This window comes from Schistocerca piceifrons, chromosome 2 (genome assembly GCF_021461385.2).
Source record: "Schistocerca piceifrons isolate TAMUIC-IGC-003096 chromosome 2, iqSchPice1.1, whole genome shotgun sequence".
Lineage (NCBI taxonomy): Eukaryota > Metazoa > Arthropoda > Insecta > Orthoptera > Acrididae > Schistocerca > Schistocerca piceifrons.
Window position 1 is genome coordinate 892,790,578 of NC_060139.1, and position 23,572 is coordinate 892,814,149.

Here is a 23,572-nt window from a genome sequence, read left to right on the forward strand (position 1 = left end):
ATTTATTTCAATAACTGCCTCACTTCACAGTCTAAGACTAGTTGTAACCAGAAATATTTACTTTCTCGATCCTGCGAATGCACGTAATCAGAACTGTTTCATTTGTGTTTCAAAATTTGGACATGTCACCATGTTGTTTATGTCGTCTGACGCAAGTTCACCATGCCATTTTACAATGTCGACGGCCAGTATTCCAATTTTCACGTTGTACCAATAGGTAATTAAAATATTAAGTTTATCCATATTCCAGAACATGTGACTATTTATCATTTGAATGTAAAGTCAGAAAAATACTACATGTCGCTTTCTGAATCATTTCTTTATTCCCAAAAATTAGTTTGGGGGACTTTTAATCCTCATTTTTATTTGGAGCATAGAGCCATTACACCTTTATTGTCGTAGTGTTGTGCTGGATACTGGCTTGTGGCAGTATTGTAATATCCACCTGAGAGCCTTTTAATTTCCTATTCCTCACACATTGTACATTTTTCATCATAAATACTGATTGTCGCCCCAAATCCCTGAACATGCAGTATACATTTTACAACTGATATATCGAATGTTAATGACTAAACAGACTGTAGCTTAAGAACGAAGGGAAAAAAATCTTCAGAGGTACCTCTGAGGCTGATTTCAGCAGTTCCTTGAGCGTTGTCATCATTGTTGGATACTATGCACTGGTACATGCCACGATCTTCGAGTTCAACATACGAGATTTTAAGGACCTGCAAATAAATTATCTAGTTAATTCACTATCAAATATAACTACCTTAGTCTACAGAAGTAACAAAGTTTATAAAAAGAATTAGCATCAAAAACCTGAAAAAATTATTAAAATGTAACACAAAATAAAAGTACCCAACGATAAAACGCTGTTGTCAAGGACAGAGATTAATAGAGATTAATTACATAAGCCATTCTACACGTACACACACACACACACACGCACGCACACACACACACACACACACACACACACACACACACACACACACACACACACACACACTCTGTCAAGCAGCTATCTTATGATCCCCTGCTATCTTGCATAGTGGGTGCCGTTCATACCACACGCTGCTGCTGGGTCAGATGCGAATACTCAGTCAAGAACTGACAACTCTCCACTGCTTCCAATAACTACTGAAGACTGCATGTAGGACAATTGGCATTACACTTACATATATCTACATATCCCGCACGCCACCGTCTGGTGCATGGCAGAGAATACCGTGTAATACTACTGTCGTTTTCTTTCCTGTTCCACTCGCAAACAGAGCGAGGAAAAAACGACTGTCTGTGTGCCTCCGTACTAGCCCTAATTTCTCGTATTTGATCTTTATGGACCTTGCGCTAAATGTATGCTGGTGGCAGTAGAATAGTTCTGCTGTCAGCTTAGCACGCCGATTCTCTAAATTTTTTCGATAGTGGCTGGCCGTTGTGGCCGAGTGGTTCTAGGTGCGTCAGTCTGGAACCGCGCTGCTGCTACGGTCGCAGGTTCGAATCCTGCCTCGTGCATGGATGTGTGTGCTGTCCTTAGATTAGTCAGGTTTAAGTAGTTCTAACTCTAGGGGACTGATGACCTCAGATGTTAAGTCCCATAGTGCTCAGAGCTATATGAACCGTATTTCCTCAATAGTTAAAATGGTTCAAATGCCTCTGAGCACTATGGGACTTAACATCTATGGTCATCAGTCCCCTAGAACTTAGAACTACTTAAACCTAACTAACCTAAGGACAGCACACAACACCCAGTCATCATTCTAAATAGTGTTCCTCGAAAATAACACGACGGTCGAGACGGTGCCACAACCATCTAATTGACGGTCCACGGAGAGGAGACGTACGCTGTAGTATTTACAGTGCTTCTCCAGCCACTTGCAGACAGTTTTACACAGTCTTGGTGAACTATCGTATCCAAACCATGGAAGACAATCATTGTGCGAAATTTTTGCTCACACCAAAACTTTGGCCTCTCAGTCTTATATTTTCCCAGCAGTTATTGCGAGGTGATCGCTCTGGCTTTTTCGGCCGCATACTCGGACCTCCGTTCTGTGACTCATACAAGTAATTTACGATCCCAGTCAGCTGCAGTTCAGTTTATCGTCGACCAAATCCGTTACTGTTTGAGACTTTGCAGCCCCGCAAGAACCAACAGCTCGAATTACGCTCTTTGCGTCCAAAGACGTAATGTCGGCGAGCTTTCGCCGCCAACAGGTGCGCGGGGGCCGGGCGAGGCACGTTAGCGTACGGCCGGGCTCCAGTGGAGAAGTGCATTTGCTGATAGCACCGAGTAAGGAAAGTGACTGGGGGCGAGTGTCCCTCGTTGTCCTGCTGCTCTGAGGTCCACGGTTCGTAGTCGACAGTGGGCGAGCAGGCTGGTTGGATACGACGAGATGTGGTGACCGTGCCGGGCAAAAATGTGGCCGACAGGATGGATTCAACCGACTTCCCGAGTAGCTGAGGCGTCAAGTGCATTAAAAGGAATCGTAATAGCACGTATATGAACAACCATCAGCTCTAGAATCGACTGACGGCAGTGAAAACGTATGCCGGACCGGGAATCGAACTCGGATATCCAGCTTATCGCGAGCGGTTACCTTTCCATTTGGCTATCCGGGCAGCCTCAAACTTCTGTATGCAAGAAAATGAAACGCCTACAGCCGTTGTTATGGCCTTATTTATTTTATTTTGTAGCTACCAGTTTCGGTGCTTCAGTCGGCCGACTTCAGGCCGTAGTTGATGCTGAAGACGCTGACGCGATAACTGTATAATACCGCATCAGTGGTGAACCAAACTGGTTACACATTTCAACTCTAAACTTTGGTGTCAGCAGCCAACTGTTGGCAGTTGATGGTTGGGGTGCTTACACCGAAGTTTCAGTGACGCAGATGACTCGACGAAGCCACATACGGTGCTGGGTTACTTTTATTTGTTTTGTACACGAATATTGTTGTCTCTTGATTATTTGAACAGTGCGTTATCCCACTGTACCGCGCCAGTTAGTGTTGACGCACAGCCATTAACAGTAAACATTCGCCTTAAATATCAGTGGCACCTCCACATGAATTATTGACCTTTCAGGTGGGATGGCCTCTGTGTCTCAACGACACAGGTAGACGTACCATAAGCACAACCGCAGTAGAGGGGAATCTGTGGAGAGGCCAACAAACAGCTGGCTCCTGAAAGGGGGTAAAAGACTTTTGAGTAGTTGGAGTGGCAACAGTCTGGATGATTGACTGACGTCTTCTTGTAATATAAGCCAACAAGATATTGGTACATTCGTAATACCAAAGGCAGAAAGCAAGAGAAAACTACAGCGGTTATTTCTCAGGGAGTATGTAGCTTTTTGGAAATTAGGTAATTTGTGGTAAGGTCTTATGGGACCAAACTGCTGAGGTCATCGGTACCTAAGCTTACACACTACTTAATCTTACTGGAGGGAGGACACGAACCTCCGACGGGGGGAGCCATGCGGACCCTGACAAGACGCCTTAGACCACGCGGCTACCTCGCATGGCTTTGCTGTGTGCCTTAATAAGGACAGCTTCTTGACTAAAATATTCCGGAGATAGAATAGTCCGCTTTCGAATCTGGCGAAGCCTACGCAGGATGTCATCAGGGAAGCCAATACTGGCGTTCTAAGTGTCGGAGTGTGAAACAGTTGATCATTAAAAATCTTAATGGGTAGGCTGAATTTAGCCACTGTGGGCACAAGTAAAGCGCAATTATAGAAGAACTCGTGGGAGGGAAAGAACACGATTACAAATACAAAATCTAATAGAGGTATGTAATACTTGCAAAAATAGAAATGTGAATAAGCTACTATGAACACTGCAACTCAGCCTGGTGAATTTAGAGTTTTCGATAAAATGACGAGAACCTTTAATATAAGTCAGTTTTTCCTGTAATCAGCTGTAGGAGATTCCATAGGTCGAAATGCCCCGTTTGTGAATTTTTTGTGAACCATACAGTCTTGATGCAATACTTCTAATATAATGAGAACCTTCTTGTCGAGAGAAAAAATTGAGGAATCTTCTATTAGTTTATTAGTTGACGGAAGTTAAGAGATCTTCCTTAGTTCTCTGTATCTTACTGATTCTAATAAGCCCTTAATTTTACTGCAACATTCTTCTTTCTTCATTACCACTGTAGTATTCGCTTTACCAGGGGTAATAAGAAGAGTGTCTTAAACAGGATTCAAATCTCGGAAAGCCTTCATCTCACCCTTCGTTACGTTACTGTTAGATGGTTTGCTCCTAAGCAATAACCTGTCTGATTCTATGAGTATTTCTTCTACGCCTTGTTTAGATAAATAACGTATTTCAGCTTATACATTAGCAATAATGTCTTCCGTTGGTATTTTTGAAGGTGCAACGTCGTAGTTCCCAATTTTGGCAGTTGCGATTATTTCATTCTTGTACAGAAACCTATTAATAATACACACATCAAAAAAAGTTTTGCATCATCTCTGTTGAGAGTTCCAAAACCTATACAGAAAACTGGAATAGATATTAACATAAACATCTTTTCCGCCCTTTTTATTGCTAGTGAAAACCACACATTGCATGTTGTGCCACCATACAGCGAGACCTTCAGAGGTGGTGGTCCAAATAGCTGTACACACCGGTACCTCTAACACCCAGTATCACGTCTTATTGCATTGATGTATGCCTGTATTCGTCGTGGCATACTATCATCAAGGCACTGTTGGTCCCGATTGTCCCATTCCTCAATGGCGATTCTGTGTAGATCCCTCAGAGTGGTTGGTCACTTCATCCATAAACAACCCTTTTATCAAAATGGCTCTGAGCACTATGGGACTTAACATCTGTGGTCATCAGTCCCCTAGAACTTAGAACTACTTAAACCTAACTAACCTAAGGACATCACACACATCCATGCCCGAGGCAGGATTCGAACCTGCGACCGTAGCAGTCGCGCGGTTCCGGACTGAGCGCCTGAACCGCTAGACCACCGCGGCCGGCCAACCCTTTTATCCTAGGCATGTTCAAATGGCTCGGAGCACTATTGGACTTGACATCTCAGGTCATCAGTCCCTTAGCACTACTTAAACCTAACTAACCTAAGGACATCACACACATCCATGCCCGTAGCGGTCACGCGATTCCAGACTGACGCGCCTAGAACCGCTCGGCCACACCGGCCGGCTAGGCATGTTCGATAGGGTTCATGACTGGAGAACATGCTGGCCATAGTTGGGGCGCGAATTGTCGTCCATGTAGTCGAATTTCTTGCCAATATGCTGCCGATATGGTTGCACTGTCAGTCGGAGGATGGAATTCACGTATCGCACAACAATTTCGGCGGCTTCCATGACCACCAACGGCGTACGTCGGCCCCACAAAATGCCACCCCAAAACAGCAGGTCACCTCCAACTTGCTGCGCTCGCTGACAAGTGTGTCTAAGGCCTGACCAGGTTGCCTCCAAACAAGTCTCCGACGATTGTCTGGTTGAAGGCATATGCGACACTCATCGGTAAAGAGAACGTAATTCCAGTCCTAACTGGTCCATTCGGCATGTTGTTGGGCCCATCTGTAACGCGCTGCATGGTGTCGTGGTTGCAAAAATTGACCTCGTCATGGACGTCGGGAGTGAAGTTGCGCATCATGCAGCCCTTTCCACACAGTTTGAATCGTAACATGACGTCCTGTGGCTGCACGAAAAGTATTATTCAACATGGTGGCGTTGCTGTCAGGGTTCCTCCGAGCCATAATCCGTAGGTAGCGGTCATTCACTTCAATAGTAGGCCTTGGGCGGTCTGAGCGAGGCATGTCATCTCCTCCATGTCCGAACAACATCGCTTTGGTTCACTCCGAGACGCCTGGACACTTCCCTTATTGGGAGCCCTTCCTGGCACAAAGTAACAATTCGGACGCGATCGAACTGCGGTATTGACAGTCTAGGCATAGCTGAACTACAGACAACACGAGCTGTGGACCTCCTCCCTGGTGGAATGACTGGAACTGTTCGGCTGTCGCACCCCCTCCGTCCAATAGCGGCTGCTCATGCGTGGTTTTTTACATCTTTGGGCGGGGTTACTGACATCTCTGAACAGTCAAATCAACTATGTCTCTGATAAAATATCCATAGCCAACGTCTATCTCCAGGAGTTCTAGGAACTGGGGTGATGTAAAACTTTTTTTTGATGTGTGTTGGTTTCTTGATCTGGAGGAAGGGACTAAACAGCGAGGTTATCGGTCCTATCAGATTAGGGAAGGATGGGGAGGGAAGTCGGCCGTGCCCTTTCAAAGGAACTGTCCCGGCATTTGCCTGAGGCGATTTAGGGAAATCACGGAGAACCCAAATCAGGATGGCCGAACGCGCGATTGGACCGTCGTTCTCCTGAATGTGAGTCCAGTGTGCTAACGACTGCGCCATCTCCCTCGGTTTGATGTGTTTAATATGACTCATATTGAAGGTAGGAATGGTACACTCTCCTTTTGCGATCTATTGAATTTCTCTTTCTGTTTATTTACTGATATTGAAGAATCCACTTCCATGGTACAGTACGTTATACTATGGATCGTGTTCTAAATAATGCGACCGAACTTATTACTGAGGAAAATCTGTAGCTCCATTAACTTTCACTTCACATTTTCCAGGTCGCACACCGTGTGATGGATGCGCTATCGGAGCAGCTCTGACTGTGTGAGATCGCAAATCCAATGCAAATTCACCAATGTGAAGTATTCCTTCACCCTCAGAAAAATCGGTGTTGTCGCTGTGTCTCTGCATGGAAGTAAAAAGGTGAGAGGAGACTGTAAACGAGATTTCTTCTTCCATGCACTTTCCGTAAGTTTAACTTTTCTTGGTCCACGTGACCATAAAGGTGTATAAAAGGTGTACAAAACGGAGCAATGGAGCTGGGGAAGAATCACCATATGTCTAGAAAATGAGGTTGAAAGAAAGAAAAAAATAGCTAAGCAAGTAGGGATGGAGTACAAATGCGAGGCTGTAAAAGGATGCATGAATAGGAGAGAGGTAGATGCTGCCTATAGTAAAATGAGAATATCAGGAGTGCAGGTGGGAAGTTAATATTAAGCAGAGCATGCTGAGCTGTAAGGGGGATGGAATACGCGGAAAGTTTACACAAGGGAAATTAACTTGAAGACAGAATTACAGAAAGGGATGTAAATAAATATGAGACGGGAAATATGATACTGCGAGAAGAATTAGACAGAGTGCTGAAAGATCGAAGTCGAATCTAGGTCCCTGGAGTACACGACATTCGCTCAGAATTATCGAGATCCAAACTGCTCCACCTTTTATACAAGGAATATGAGACAGGTGAAGTATCAACAGACGTTTAGAACAATGTAACAAGCCCAAAACGTCAGGTGCTGACACGTGTTTAACAAGTCAAGGTTGCCAAATATTTCAACCAATTATTTACAGAAGACTGGAAAATCTCATAGAGGCTGACTTTGGGAAAGACCAGCTTGGGTTCTCAGAAGTGAACGAACACGGGAGGCAGCACTGAACCTACGATTTAACTTGGAAGATGTGCTGAAGAAAGGCAAACCTACGTTTATAAAGTTAGTGGATTTGGAGAACGCTCTTGACAATGTTGACTGGAGTACAATCATTGACATTATGTATGTAGCAGAGATTAAAAGTGGGGAGTGAAAGGTTATCCACAACTTTTACAAAAGCCAGACTATAGTTACAAGAGTTGAAAGGATTGTGATAGGTTTCTAGCCTACCCTCAATGTTATTTAATCTATACATTTAGTAAGCTGGGAAAGAAATGTGGGAGATATTTGACGAAGGAGTTAAGTTTCAGGGAGAAGAGACAAAACATTTGATGTCTGCCTATAACATTGTAGTACTCTCAGAGACGGCGAAGGACTTGGAAGAGCATTTAAACGGTATGGGTAGTGTTAAAAAAGAGGATATAAAATGAGCTGTAACAAAAGTGAAACAAAAATCATGTAATGTAGTTGAATCGGAACGGGTAATGCTGATAGAATTAGATCAAGAAACGGGGCATGAAAAGTAGTAGCTATATTTTAATACATTTGCAGCTAAATAACTGACGAAAGCCAGAGCAGAGAGGATATATAGTGATAACTAACAGTAACAAGAAAAACATTTGTCAAAAAAAGAAAATGTTAGGAAGTCTTTCCAGGAGACGTTTGTTTGTAGTCTTGCCTCGTACAGAAGTAAAATGTGGATGAAAAGCAGTTCAAATTACAGTGAATATGGCGCAACGGAAGAATGGCGAAGCTTAGATATGAGGATAGAATGACTGATCCGGAGGTATCGAATCAAATTCGGAAAATAGGAATTTAATGGATAAACTTGATAAAAGAAGGATTTGTTTGTTATGACACACCATAAGCAGTAAAAGACAATCCAGTTTTTAGTGGAGTTTTGCGTTTGGGGCAAAGATTTTCCACGGAGTTTCAGTATCTCACTTTAGTAACCATGTTGAAATGGGTGTAGCTTACGGTAGCTATGCAGAGTTAATAAGACTTGTATAAGGTGTACTACGGTGGAGAGCTGCATCAGACTAGTCTTGGGACTAAAAAATCAGTTACAAAAAAAGTTTCTGAGTAGGTTCTTTGCTCTGACGACAGGGATAGAATGGTTGCAGAGAGGCTGCCAATTGCCTCACATACGTTCAGAGTACATCACGTGAGTTGTTATACGAACTTCGCGTCGTAGTCGACACGCGTATTATAGTCTTCACTCTATGTATATGTACCAAGTTAATGTAACTTCTCCTTCGTAACTACAGCTCTAAATATGTGCCCTCCATATATCTCTATTCTCTGCAGTCCCTCAATATTGCTGTCGCCACCCAACATTTTACCTACCCATCTTGCTCTTAGGTTGTCTTCGATGCCAGTGGGAAAAATCACCCTTTCGTCATGCTCATTGGCGTGGTGTCATCAGCCACCCCACTATATGTCATAAACGGAGTAATCTCTGTGGTCTTATAAATTAGATTTGATATCTACTTTGCCTAAATTGCTTGCAGGCCTGAGTCCTGCTCTATCTTACACACCAGCCTGCTTCATTCAACATCAACGTTAATATCTGGTAAGCTGTACTCGACACCGTTATGCCTCTCAAAAAATAAATGATAAAATTTACCCTTCCCTACACATGGGACATGATTTTCCAGTTTTTCAGTCCTCTCGCATACTTCCATTTTCCAAAATGTCATTTATTGGAGCATGCATTTAATTTGTGAAAGACTGACCTCTTGGATTGCTCGTACTTTAATGTACGTTAGCTTCTTAATATCTATCCGTGTCCTCTGACTACAGTCTAATCTTTATTTCTTTCTTAGAGTCTGTAAATGGTTGTTGATTCTGTGTCCGTCCAACAGATTGTGCACTACTATAGAGCAATTTTTTGTTGTTGTACAGATCTTCGAACGAGCTTTGGTTTAACTGACTACCGTGTTACTATACTCTGATTCATAAATTACAGAGTATCTCACCGTAAACTAAATGGAGGAAGCGTCACATATCGCATTTAATACACTACGTTTTAGTGATTTGTGACAACAGCAGCCAGTGTTAACGCAGGGGATACCGAGACGCCAAACTGGAAGCGCAAACTGACGCAGTGGACACACAGTCAAGACGTAAATGCAACCCTTCTGAGTCCCTTAGGGTAGCATTGCCTCCCTAGAAATGACTTGTCGTTCACCCGGCCGCGCCGATGTAGGTACAGTTACTATAACTGACGGACGTCTGACGGTCACGTTGAGGTTTCCGTGACACATTTGTATCAGACCTGCTGTAAGAACGTGGTTGCAAGCTCGCTTTCGTGCGAATTCATAGCTCAACAGTCTTCTATGCTAGGGAACGCGCAGCGAGGGACCCGAGCACGGCACCACCACTCCGGCTAGGGAGAAGTAGCAACACTCCGGCACGTCCCCACCAAAAGCCATACAGGTGACAATTGTTATTGTTATTATTCACGAATATACTAAAAAAAGGCACAGTACACTTCCTGACGCCAACACACGAAAGGAGACACACATACTTCTGATGATTGATCCACGCTCACGAAAATCTGTCTCGCCGCGTTGATCGACTGTCCACATGACATGGGAAGGTTGAGAATAGAGATCTGAGCCTATAAAACCATAATGTTTCTTTGAAATAGAGGCCTCTCCGTCGTCAGTTATTTGGATGTCGAAACTGCGACTATCGATCTACGACCAGTGGTGTAGAACTTTTAATTTCCGTATCTCGCCTCTCCGCAATTATCACTTGCAGCGGTGTACCTTACGTAGTAATTGAACTTTTCATTCGGTCCCTCTGCACCGTCATCGTGCTTTGGTTCCCTGCGACTTCTTTCTACAAAACTTCCCTTAACAGCAGAGTCCAACACAGGTGTCCCTACCTACCGTACGGCACTTAGATGCCTCAATTTTAAACTTTAACTTTACGGTATATAGTTGCTAACAGCTTGCAACGTGTAAAGGTGACACTCAGACCAGCCGGTCACAACAGTATATGACCTGGAATTATATCACACAGTAATATACATTCAAGAAACTGAGGATATTAGCGCGTTTCCAAAAGGTAAACTGTTTCATGAATAAGAAAGTGCAGTCGCTGAAGACCTGTACTGTTGTACACAACCCTTTGTAAAGTCATTTGCCACTGTGTGTGCGTATGCACTTCGAGTTTTGCAAAATTTTCCTTAATAAATAAAACACTGTTTTTTCAGATAATCTTGTTTCAATACAAAACAAGAAAAATGAACAAACTTATATTTCATTACTGTGTTGATTCTTCGCTTCTTCAGTGCGAGTGTTGAACCCGAAGGATTGTGTACCTGGGATCAAATGATGCTTCCTGGTCGAGGCTTGATTCTATTGAGTGAGTTTCAAATCACATGAAGAATGTGTCCTGGAAAGAGGCAGATAAAACTTCTTGAATTTTCTACTGTTTTTGTAGTTTGAAACGTGAGGTTGTCTTGTGTGCAGCGTTTGTAAATACTTGTGTGACGTATTAAATCCATCTGAAGGATAGTGTTAATTCTTCGCTTAGAGAATTATACAGTGAATAAAGTTCTATACATTCTTAAAATGTTTTCCGTCCCGTACGAACTTGCGATACCCTGAAAAAACGGAAGAAATTCTTCTACCACAGAAAACTTGATATTAACAAGTGAACGGAATTTCATTAACTTCTTCATAATTTTTCAAGTCTTAAAGTGGAAATGTGTGTTAGCTGACAATAACTTCTTTTTCAAAGTGTTTTAACGTCTGATTTTTTAAAATATTACTTCTTCTTAATAGGTTTTCACTTTCTGAATATTAGTGTGCAGCACAGTAACAATGTAACACATTGGATTTGAAACTCAGGATTTACAAGACTTTCTCGATTGCAACGCTTTTAAATTTGAGCAGAATATTTATTACAGATACATGACCATCTGGCACCTCAGAACAGTTTTTCACAATTGGAAGAGCCTTACTTTTTCGTAGCATTTTTTTTTTAATTTCAGGAAAAAACCGTGACATATAAAGTGAGTACTAACATTTCAAAATGCAGTAAGAGAATGTATTACACTTCAGTTAAAAGGCCGGCTCGAGGTGAAAGTCTGAAAAGTGTTACAATTATCAATACTCTCATCTGCTACTAAAATATCCAAGTTGATGCAATGACAACAAGAGTGTACAGCTAACATAAACGATAGAAATCCAGCAAAATGTGGACTTAACAGATAAATTTACGTCTCTTTCCATGCTTAACTATGCCACGTTGACCGCCACTATCTCGAATCCATTCATGCTTCATTGGGTGAAGAGAGCTGTAATTTGATTTATCATTCATCACAGCAGTAGCAGAATCAAAATATAATGCAAAAATTTTAATCTACCAGACCCCAGGCCAGAGAGTATGTTTGCTCTCATATGTCTGAGTCAGTTTCCATAAAGTTCCTTCTTGATTTATGCGGGGTCATTTTATAAATTGTGCCACGGTACCAGCCATTAACATGTGGCCCTTCTACATCTACATTTACATAGATACTCTGCAAATCACATTTAAGTGCCTGGCTGAGGGTTCATCGAACCACCTTCACACTTCTCTATTATTCCAATCTCGTATAGCGCGCGGGATGAATGACCACCTAGATCCTTCCGTACGAGCACTGATTTCCCTTATTTTATCTTGGTGATCGTTCCTTCCTATGTAAGTCGATGTCAACAAAATATTTTCACATTCGGAGGAGAAAGCTGGTGACTGGAATTTCGTGAGAAGATTCCGTCGCTACGAGAAACGCCTTTCTTTTAATGATGTCCATCCAAAATCCTGTATCATTTCTGTGACACTCTCTCCCATATTTCGCGATAATACAAAACATGCTGCCTTTCTTTGAACTTTTTAGATGTACTCAGTCAGTCTTATCTGGTAAGGATCCCACACTGCGCAGCAATATTCTAAAAGAGGACGCACATGCGTAGTGTAGGCAGTCTCCTTAGTAGGTCTGTTATATTTTCTAAGTGTCCTACCAATAAAACGCAGTCTTTGGTTAGCCTTCCCCACAACATTTTCTTTGTGTTCTTTCCAATTTACGTTGTTCGTAATTGTAATACCTAGGTATTTAGTTGAATTTACGACTTTTAGATTACATTGCTTTATCGTGTTACCGAAGTTTAACAAGTTCTTTTTAGCACTCATGTGGATGACCTCACACTATTCGTTATTTAGGGTCAACTGCCACTTTTCGCACCATTCAGATATTTTTTCTAAATCGTTTTGTAGTTTGTTTTGATCTTCTGATGACTTTATTAGTCGATAAACGACAGAGTGATCTGTAAACAACGAAGATGGCTACGCAGATTGTCTCCCAAATCGTTTATACAGATAAGGAACAGCAAAGGGCCTCTAACACTACCTTGGGGAACGCCAGAAATCACTTCTGTTTTACTCGATGACTTTCCATCAATTACTACGAACTGTGACCTCTCTGACACGAAATCACAGATCCAGTCACATAACTGAGACGACATTCCATAAGCAGGCAATTTCACTACGAGCCGCTTGTGTGGTACAGTGTCAAAAGCCTTCTGGAAATCCAGAAATACGGAATCGATCTGAAATATCTTATCAATAGCACTCAGCACTTAATGTGAATAAAGAGCTAGTTGTCATTCACAGGAACGATGTTTTCTAAACCCATGTTGACTGGGTGTCAATAGACCATTTTCTTCGAGGTATTTCATTATGTTCGAACACAGTACATGTTCTAAAATCCTGCTGCATATCGACGTTAACGATTGTTTGTTGTTGTCGTCTTCAGTCATGAGACTGGTTTGATGCAGCTCTCCATGCTTCCCTATCCTGTGCTAGCTTCTTCATCTCCCAGTGCTTACTGCAACCTACATCCTTCTGAATGTGCTTAGTGTATTCATCTCTTGGTCTCCCTCAATGATATTTACCCTCCACGCTGCCCTCCAATGCTAAATTTGTGATCCCTTGATGCCTCAGAACATGTCCTGCAAACCGGTCCCTTCTTCTTATCAAGTTGTGCCACAAACTCCTCTTCTCCCCAACCCTGTCTCACTTCCTTCCCAACTACTGATTCCCTTTCGTGCCCCTGAACTCTTATAACTGCCATCTGGTGTCTGTACAAATTGTAAATAGCCTTTCGCTCCCTGTATTTTACCCCTGCCACATTCAGAATCTGAAAGAGAGTATTCCAGTCAACACTGTCAAAAGCTTTCTCTAAGTCTACAAATGCTAGGAACGTAGGTTTGCCTTTCCTTAATCTTTCTTCTAAGATAAGTCGTAGGGTCAGTATTGCTTCACGTGTTCCAGTATTTCTACGGAATCCAAACTGATCTTCCCCGAGGTCAGCTTCTACCAGTTTTTCCATTCGTCTGTAAGGAATTCGCGTTAGTATTTTGCTGCCGTGACTTACTAAACTGATAGTTCTGTAATTTTCACATCTGTCAACACCTGCTTTCTTTGGGATTGGAATTATTATATTCTTCTTGAAGTCTGAGGGTATGTCGCCTGTCTGATACATCTTGGTCACCAGATGGTAGAGTTTTGTCAGGACTGGCTCTCCCAAGGCCGTCAGTAGTTCTAATGGAATATTGTCTACCCCCAGGGCCTTGTTTCGATTCAGGTCTTTGAGTGCTCTGTCAAACTCTCCACGCAGTATCGTATCTCCCATTTCATCTTCATCTACATTCTCTTCCATTTCCATAATATTGTCCTCAAGTACATCGCCCCTGTAAAGACCCTCTATATACTCCTTCCACCTTTCTGCTTTCCATTCTTTGCTTAGAACTGGGTTTCCATCTGCGCTCTTGATATTCATATGAGTGGTTCTCTTTTCTCCAAAGAGATATGGGCCCTGTAATTTAGTGGATTACTCCTACTACCTTTCTTGAATATAGGTGTGACTTATCACACCTACCACAACTTCTCAGGGTATGTGGTTCTACTGAGTGTATAATTATATAAATGCCTGGGGTCGGTTTTTTTTTTTCGAACATGTCCAATACAATTGATTATTCTCGATGGCCAATGAATTCACAACCTGTAGTGCAGACGCTCATTATTGTTGCCCTCCAACGGAAATCTGAAGTTAGCGAACGTGGAGGACATGTACAGGGACTATGGACAGATAGCGTTATGTGGAGATGTGAGTCCACCGGGAGACACGCTGACATAGTCTGCAAATCTCGATACACACTGGGTGCTGGTTGTGCAGTGGTTAACGCAACTGCGCAGTAAGCAGAAGATCACGGGTTTGATTCCAGGTCTGGCAGACATTTTCATTCGTCGTCTCTGATTCTGCATGAAGTCCCGATGCAGCTGATGTCCTTAGTTCGTTCACTTTCCTTTTCTTTCTCCCCTTCCGCTTTCGATAGTACAATGTCTTCGCGAAAGCTACAAAACATTAATGCTCGTCTTAACCACCACCAGAGACCGCGGGAGCAGTACTCCACCAAAAAAGCAGCGCCATCGTGACTCATCAAAAATTCTCCCTTAGACGACAGCCACTACAGAATTTTCACTGTCTTCTTCTCTTTGTCAGACATGTAACATACGACGATTTTTATTTGCATTTCTTTTAATGTTTTACGTCTCAAAATGTTCTGTTCAGCATAACAATGACATACATGTCTGTATGTGCTCTTTCGCAAAATTAATCAATAAAGTTGCTGAATTTCTGATATATTCTAAGCACACTGTGAATTGTGGGTTGGCAAATTCTTATACTAATGAATCGGGAGTAACGAGCTGAAATAGGCTGAAAATAATTGGCAAGAAATAAACAACCTCAACTTCCGTTGGTAAACATATGCGCTCAGGAGGACTCATTTCCCAAAGCACTGAGGCTCACATCCAGCTTTTGAAAATGGCTATAAATGTATCAGACTTATTTTCACGACCTTGCTGAATCTCTTCTTCAGGCATAGGGTAACAGTGTGCCCCCTCTGCTGTATCATGCACAAGACGTTTCACCCACTAGTACACTTGAGATTGTGTTAATGACACTACAACTCATTATTGTGGTAGTGTTAGAAACTATAGAAAAATGGGCTATATTACCTGCATAGGGTCTCCTGCAGATTCTGAATCTTTCACGTGCGCTTCTGCAGTTTCTTTCCTGCGGTCCACTACACGATCAGCAAGAACTTTTTTGCCGGGGGACTACGCCATCGCCTTGAAGTCATTCTTACAGATATAAAACAAATATTCAAGAATGTCAGTAAGCCGTACCGGGAAGATCGATAAGTCGCGTCTCGCTCCTGGATGCCACAGATTCCACAGATTTTACTCCCGAGGGTGTCTTAGCGTAACCGTGACAGCGGAGGTGGGCAGTCTGGACTAGGGCATGTTGATTTAAAGAGCGCAGTACGCCATTTAGCAGCCGATCTAGCAAGTCGTCCGGCTAGGACGATGGACAAGCAGCCTGCGTCGATTTTGGAGCACGCCCTGGAATGCACTGCATCGACTGCTCCCGTCAGCGGAAGAGTGTATAGGAGGCCTTGTGGTGCGCAGCCTACAAAGCAGAAAACCACTGGCCGTGACAGGACGATCACAACACCTACAAGAGTCTTCTACCAGGGATAGGCCCGTGCCAAAAAGCTATACGACTGAGCACGATTTCGAACAGATTTAAAATTGCGGTTGCAATGGAATGAGCACGCTCAGGCATCTAGTTTGGCTAGCACATTGTGCTGTGTGTAGCTTCGGCTTGAGTGCTGTTGGCTTAGTACTGTGATAATTTGGAATGTTTCGGGATTCAATGCCTTCGTCAGCAGTATCGCTTAATCTCTCATGGCGTACGTTTACTAAAGAGCTTCATTCTTGATGTCTGTATTTAATGAGTTCTTTATAATATTCAGAAATCCAGTGTCTTGATCAGCAGTACATCCTAGCCTTTGTGGTGTACATTCTTCTTCTCTGTAACTAGTAAGTTTTTAAGGGGGTTCTTTAAATCATAATTATATGTCAAACTTTACTTTCTTATGTTCAAATGGCTCTGAGCACTATGAGACTTAACATCTGAGGTCATCAGTCCCCTTGAACTTAGAACTAATTAAACCTGACTAACCCAAAGTCATCACACACATCCATGCCCGAGGCAGGATTCGAACCTGCGACCGGAGCGGTCGCTCGGCTCCAGACTGTAGCACCTAGAACCGGCTGGCCGCTTTGCTTATCGCTGAGTAAATTGTTTGCATTAAGAAACTGCTGTATATTTGGTTCTATTTCGCATTTTACTAAACATTGTTCTTTAACTGAACTTTAACGGCGAGGGGCGCTACCTTGCCAAATAGGCGACAGACTAAGATTTGAATACCATGATATTATCATGCTTTGGAAGCGGTTTATATCTTATTCTATGTTGTTACTTTAAAATTTGGGATACCTTTTGATTGGTGGGCAGCTCACGTATTTTTCCAAGTTATTTTTATCCACTGATAACTGTTCGCTGTATTTGCACTTGTTGAAGTGCTTAGGTTATTCAACTACTGTGATTGGCGCTGCGATCAGACTAGTTGGCGACTCCGGGTTCTGAGTGCTGCCTCTCGACGTATTGATGGGAAGAGAGCCGATTGTAACTCACCAGGCCACCTGATTTTATAATCATAGATTTCCTTATTGTATTGTTGTAATCCTTGCTGTGTCATCCGAACAAGACACAGCCAGGGCAAAAGCACCAGATTAGTAAAGATGTGAGCTGGTGCAAGTGCCATAGAGACTCGCCACTTGCACGAGTTCCACCAGCGTCACGGGCTGCGCTAAGGATGGAGATATCGACTTCGCCTCCGCCAATTACAGGCCGTGTACTATCCGCCAATGACCGATCGACAACGGACAGAAGCCTACTCGGAAGACAGAAGAGCAGATCTCACCCACTTGGTTATAGACCATCGTCCAGGGCCGACTTACACAGGGAACGTCGTTTAGTGAAATCTTAGAAGTGAACGGACAATTGTTGTAAATTGCATTTGCTATGTACTGTGAAATCTACCTGCGGTTATTTGCACTTAGGCATTGTGGGCCTTTTTTGTGGCGTGTCACATGCAGGGTTGCAAGTCACAATGATAAGTAAACCATTTTTAATTATTTGTGTGACCTTGTTACTGATTTGTTCCCCTATCCTGTTACCTGACTCTGGAGCACAGCTGTGTAACTGTGGCAGGGAGAAATTGTCCTAGCGGTATACTGCACCCGAGGCCGTTTCACCAACTCACAATTTCGGCCTACCGTAACAATGGAACTCCGCCTCCATAGCAGTAGCGACGAGGCCTTTACATAACTGGCGACGAGAGTTTAAAAAAAATTATTACATTATTTAGTAATGTTTCTCAGCACCTTTGAGATTAACAAATTGTGTTTTGTTACGAATGATGGTCACTTTGCCATTGCACGGTCTTTTCACTCCCCCAAGCAACCACTACGATTGACCACATATCATTCTACATGTTACCTCTAGCTTAAATCTAACAAAAAGTCAGTAAATACAATGCGTATCACGTTCAATTGCGTGCATAAACTTCAGTGACTAGCATTTTCGAGATAATATGTGGAAAAGTAGTATCTGCGATGTTCATTCTTCATTAGGAGGAGCGCTGCCCAGTATATAATTAGTAAAATTGTATATAACTAGGAACTGAATTCACGGTCATCTATTTGCTTGCATGTACAGAGTGGTTAAGTCGTTAGCACACTAGTCTCGCTTGCGGGAGGCCAATGGTTAAAATATGCGTCCAACCGTCCAGTTTTATGTTTCCCGTGATTTCCCTAAATCGTTCCAGGCAAATTCCGGGATGGCTCCTTCGAAAGGGCACGGCCGATTTCCTTCCCCATCCTTGAAACATTCCGAGTCTGTGCTGCGTCTCTGATGACCTCGATGTCGATGGGACGTCAAATCCAAATCAATGTACATGTACGGCGCTGAAGAAAACTAACTTTAAGTGTACAGTACTCGCAAACGACTCTCGTATTGAATTTACTCTTTCCAGTGTAGGAGATGTTACTGTGAATTGAACTTACAGTCATTTACAGCAGAAGGTATCGCAAGAGGACGCCCACGGGTGACAAATACCAGCTGAACACTGACCAAGCTCTGAAGACTAGTGCCTCAAAGACCATCGGCAAATATTCATAGTATTACTCAGTTGTTAACCGACATCTCATGCGTATCGATCGAAAAAATGATATTTTTATTTAATAAAATTGCAGCCAAATTGCCATATACAGTTACTTTTCGTAACATTTTACATTTACATCTACATTTTACTTTTCTGCATTATCATTTGTCGATTTCACTCTTTTACTGCAGAGTTCTGTGTGATATCATTCACATGCTTCGTTACACAGTTCACATACACATGTTGTGGTTGGGTTGTGATAAGTTTTGTTTTTGTAAGTTAGATGATGAAAGCCGTGAAAAGAAAGTCTAGTTACGACATGTTGCAGCTCGAAGTTTGGTTCTGTCCATGAGCGGTTCGCCATTGCTTCGGTGCAATAGAACTCCGGCCATACTTTTTCTCGTTTGTGCTCCATGAACTTCAGTTGATTTCTGGAAGCCATGGTGTGTGGTATCATATATCAAAGATTGATATCTTCAATTAGGAATGTGTCTCTCGCTAGCAGGTACACTAGTCTAGATCTTGCTGTCTTTGAGAGACCTAGTGCTCTTTTTAGATAAGTAGATTTTACCTTTTCTAAGATTTTACCTTTTCTAGTGTTTCTAGATTTATTTCTGTCAGATGGGCCCATATAACCTCCATCCAATAGGCCAGGATTGGCAATACTTTTGCGTTGAATAATTTCATGACTGTTTCTAGACTGAGTAGGCGGATGATTTTGATGTCCTGTATTGCTATTATTGCTTGGGATGCACGTTCTGTTGTATGTTTTCTGAAGCATTTGGCTGTTGGTTACAATGTCACCCCTAGGTATTTAAAGTCTGATGAGATTTTGATTTTTGTCCTCTAATGTTGTTTTCCGCATTCTTGGGTGTTTTGCCTCCTTTTCTAAAAATCACCATTTCTGTCTTTGTTATGTATATGTGTAGTTTGTGTTCACTGTACTATTTATCTGTTTTCTCAATGATTTCCTGCAGCTTCTGTATATCTGTCATCAGCGTATGCATGTACGTATACATCTTCATTTTCTCCAGTTCAGAGTACTTCTTTAGTGGCAAGAATGTACAGCAAAAGGCTCATTGGGTCACACTGTAAGACTCCGTTCGATTGCAGAATGAGGTTGGAAAAAGAGAGGTTGTCTGATATTGTGATTAAGTTGTATTCGAGGACTGACTTGATTATTCTAGCCCATACGCTATCTTCTCCCATTGTGTTTTCCAGTTTTCGGACTATGAGATGTCTTTCCAGTAGGTCAAAGGCTTTGGTAAAGTCTATGAACACTCTGTAGAACATTTGTTTCTTTTGTAGCGCTTCGTCGACTTTGCTTAGAAGAATCCTGACTGCCGTAAGTGTTGATCTCTCGGATCTGAAACCCATTTCTCTTTCTGGGAGATGACTGTCCACAGAGGCCAGAATTTTGGTTCTTGTGTGATTTGTAGCTTTTCAAACGGAATGCCTACTTTGAAAGCTTTTTTATCGCCCAGTGTGCGCAGTTCTTCACTTTGTAGTTGTCCCAGTATTCCGTTCTTGATAAAATGATATTCAAACTTATCAGAGAAACTCATGTGAATATATTAATACCAATACAATCAATTGTTTGCAGTGAATGAACTAAGGAACAGCATTTAAATCAGTGATAATTATAGATGACAGTGTCACTTAATGGGTGAAGAAACTACAGGGGCAATAGTGAAGACAGCACATTATAATTAAAACACGTTTTGCTACAGTACCTCCAGGTTAAGACCGCTTTATATAGTGGACGAAGCATGGTATATTTCACATTATTACATCGTACAACATTCGGAAGAAGTTTTTGGAGACGACGCAAGAGATTAAGGTGTTGATAACCTTGTCGGTGAGCAGCTGCACCCTCTGCGAGACCTTGAGGGGTCGTCCGTCCTTGAGCCAGGAGACGGCCAGCTGGGGATGGCCCTCGGTGGTGCAGCTGAGGTTGGCAGGCTGTCCCAGGGACACCGTCTGCTGCTGCGGGGTCACGTGTGCCGAAAGCGGGGCTGCAACAGTGCCAAAGAAAGAACAGCTCAGAGGCATATTAGTAACTTCCGGGGAACGACAGCTTACTTCAAGTCTCTATTTTTCTTGTTGTTGTTGGTCTCAGGGGCACTGTCGGATGCTCTATGTGTGAGGCCCCAAGGACTCATATACATTTAATTCAAGCCTCCCGAAACAGTGATCAGCTATTTTGCTTCATGGGAAAGACTTGTATAAGGGCACCGGGCAAAAAATTAATCACCATTAGAGAAATCTTTACAAGCATCATTTAATACCGAATACTGCCGCCCGTGCACTTGATAATCGCATGGATTCGGTTAGAGAGTGAGTCCACAAGGCTGTGCAGGTACGTTGCTTAAGCCACTGATCGGGCAGTGCCACCAAACTGCGGCGATGCCGAAGTCGGCGTTTTACCCGTTTACAGGTCCCATAGATTTTTTGTAGTGTTCAAGTCAGGTGATTTGGGAAGCCAGTTGAGATGTAATAGGTGGGGCACTGGTCAGAAAATCAGATACATTTTCTTCCAGCCCAATGGTCTTTGCTGTTGTTGTCTTTTTGTGCCTGTGTGATCAGTGGTCTCTTTCGAGGTGACCTATTCAAATGTTCATCGCATGCAGTTTCCGTCGCAGTGTTCTTTCACTTACAGTTTGGGGTGGATCTTCATTCACTGCTTGCAGCAATTGCCGCCAGCTTCGGAAGCGATTTTGATTCACAAGCAGTGAAATGAGTCTCCGGTCTACTCAGTCAGGACCTTTGTCCGCTCACAATTCTGACTTCGTGGCCGTGTGTGTTAAACCGCTGCTTATCAGTGTTGAAGAGCCCTCCGCGAAACATCAACAGATCCAGCAACTTCACACACCGTACGGCAAGCGGCACTCCCAAACACGATTGCCCGTATTAGCTAGTCTTTCACGTCCTTACACGTACCCACATCCGCTTGAAACATAAACGACCCACTGATTGCTGCTGCCTCACTCTCGCGCGGTTGAGCGCGTGACTCGATCGCCGCGCCTTCTATAAAAATTTGACGAGTCATCGGTGCATGTGCACTGGGGTAACTAATTTTTGGTCTGGAGAGCTTACGTGCATGAAGGGTACATACAGCTTCAGTTATTCTCATATGAAGACAGTATTAAAAATTCTGAAAGTCTGGACACCATTGCCTTTATTGCAAAAGTGTAATCCGAAAAACAAGAATCTGGGAATTATGAGTCCGCCTTAATGCAAAACACTTTTTGTTATTTGTTCACTTCTTTTTTCTCCAAACTAGCTTCAGCGACAAAAGTCGCAATCATTAGTGGATTCTTTAAATCTGAGTTATTTTGTTATTGCATATTCTTATGAAATGTTGTCGCTTTTTGTGGCATATTTCATGTAATTCTTCTGTTGCGCTTTTTCTCAGCATAGATCATGTCATCTGCATACAACTAATTTTATACACAGAAAAGCACAACTTTCACACTTTATGATCCAAAACATTTCGATCATAAAGAGAGTGCGAAAGTTGCTTTTCTGTGTATGAAATTAGCTGCATGTCCTCTAAAGAACTTGCAAATGGCGTAATGTATGCCGAGAAAAACGGCAACAGAAAAATCTCAGATTCCGGCCGCGGTGGCCGAGCGGTTCTAGGCAATGCAGTCCGGAACCGCGCGACTGCTACGGTCGCAGGTTCGAATCCTGCCTCGGGCATGGATGTGTGTGATGTCCTGTTTAATAAGTCACGGGTGCAAAATACTAACGCGAATTCTTTACGGACGAATGAAAAAACTAGTAGAAGCCGACCTCGGAAAAGATCAGTTTGGATTCCGTAGAAATACTGGAACACGTGAGGCAATACTGACCCTACGACTTATCTTGGAAACTAGATTAAGGAAAAGCAAACCTACATTTCTAGCATTTGTAGACTTAGAGAAAGCTTTTGACAATGTTGACTGGAATACTCTCTTTGAGATTCTGAATGTGGCAGGGGTAAAATACAGAGAGCGAAAGGCTATTTACAATTTGTACAGAAACCAAGGGGCATGAAAGGGAAGCAGTCGTTGGGAAGGGAGTGAGACAAGGTTGTAGCATCTCCCCGATGTTATTCAATCTGTATATTGAGCAAGCAATGAAGGAAACAAAAGAAAAATTTGGAGTAGGTATTAAAATCCACGGAGAAGAAATAAAAACCTTGAGGTTTGCCGATGACATTGTAATTCTGTCGGAGACAGCAAAGGACTTGTAAGAGCAGTTGAACGGAAAGGATAGCGTCTTGAAAGGGGGATATAAGATGAACATCAACAAGGGCAAAACGAGGATAATGGAATGTAGTCGAACTATGTCGGGAGATGCTGAGGGTATTAGATTAGGAAATGAGACACTTAAAGTAGTAAAGGAGTTTTGTTATTTGGGGAGCAAAATAACTGATGATGGTCGAAGTAGAGGATATAAAATGTAGACTGTCAATGGCAAGGAAAGCGTTTCTGAGGAAGAGAAATTTGTTAACATCGAGTATAGATTTAAGTGTCAGGAAGTCGTTTCTGAAAGTATTTGTATGGAGTGTAGCCATGTATGGAAGTGAAACATGGATGATAAATGGTTTGGACAGGAAGAGAATAGAAGCTTTCGAAATGTGGTGCTACAGAAGAATGCTGAAGATGGGTAGATCACATAACTAATGAGAAGGTATTGAATAGAATTGGGGAGAAGAGGAGCTTGTGGCACAACTTGACTAGAAGAAGGGATCGATTGTTAGGACATGTTCTGAGGCATCAAGGGATCACCAATTTAGCTTGGAGGGCAGCATGGAGGGTAAAAATCGTAGAGGGAGACCAAGAGATGAATACACCAAGCAGATTCAGAAGGATGTTGGTTGCAGTAGGCACTGGGAGGTGAAGAAGCTTGCACAGGATCGAGTAGCAGGGAGAGCTGCATCAAACCAGTCTCAGGACTGAAGA

At 42.7% G+C, this 23,572-nt stretch overlaps 1 protein-coding gene across 1 annotated transcript in view; it reads right to left on the reverse strand.

Moving 5' to 3' along the window:
- The window catches only part of LOC124775971 (Down syndrome cell adhesion molecule-like), a 150,114-nt gene that overhangs the window by 110,269 nt on the left and 16,273 nt on the right, over nt 1-23,572 (reverse strand). The window contains exons 4-5 of the mRNA XM_047250812.1: nt 20,475-20,638; nt 620-725 (exon numbers count right to left, since the gene is read on the reverse strand). Coding sequence (XP_047106768.1) covers nt 620-725; nt 20,475-20,638 — 270 coding nt within the window. The remainder of the gene's footprint in view (nt 1-619; nt 726-20,474; nt 20,639-23,572) is intronic.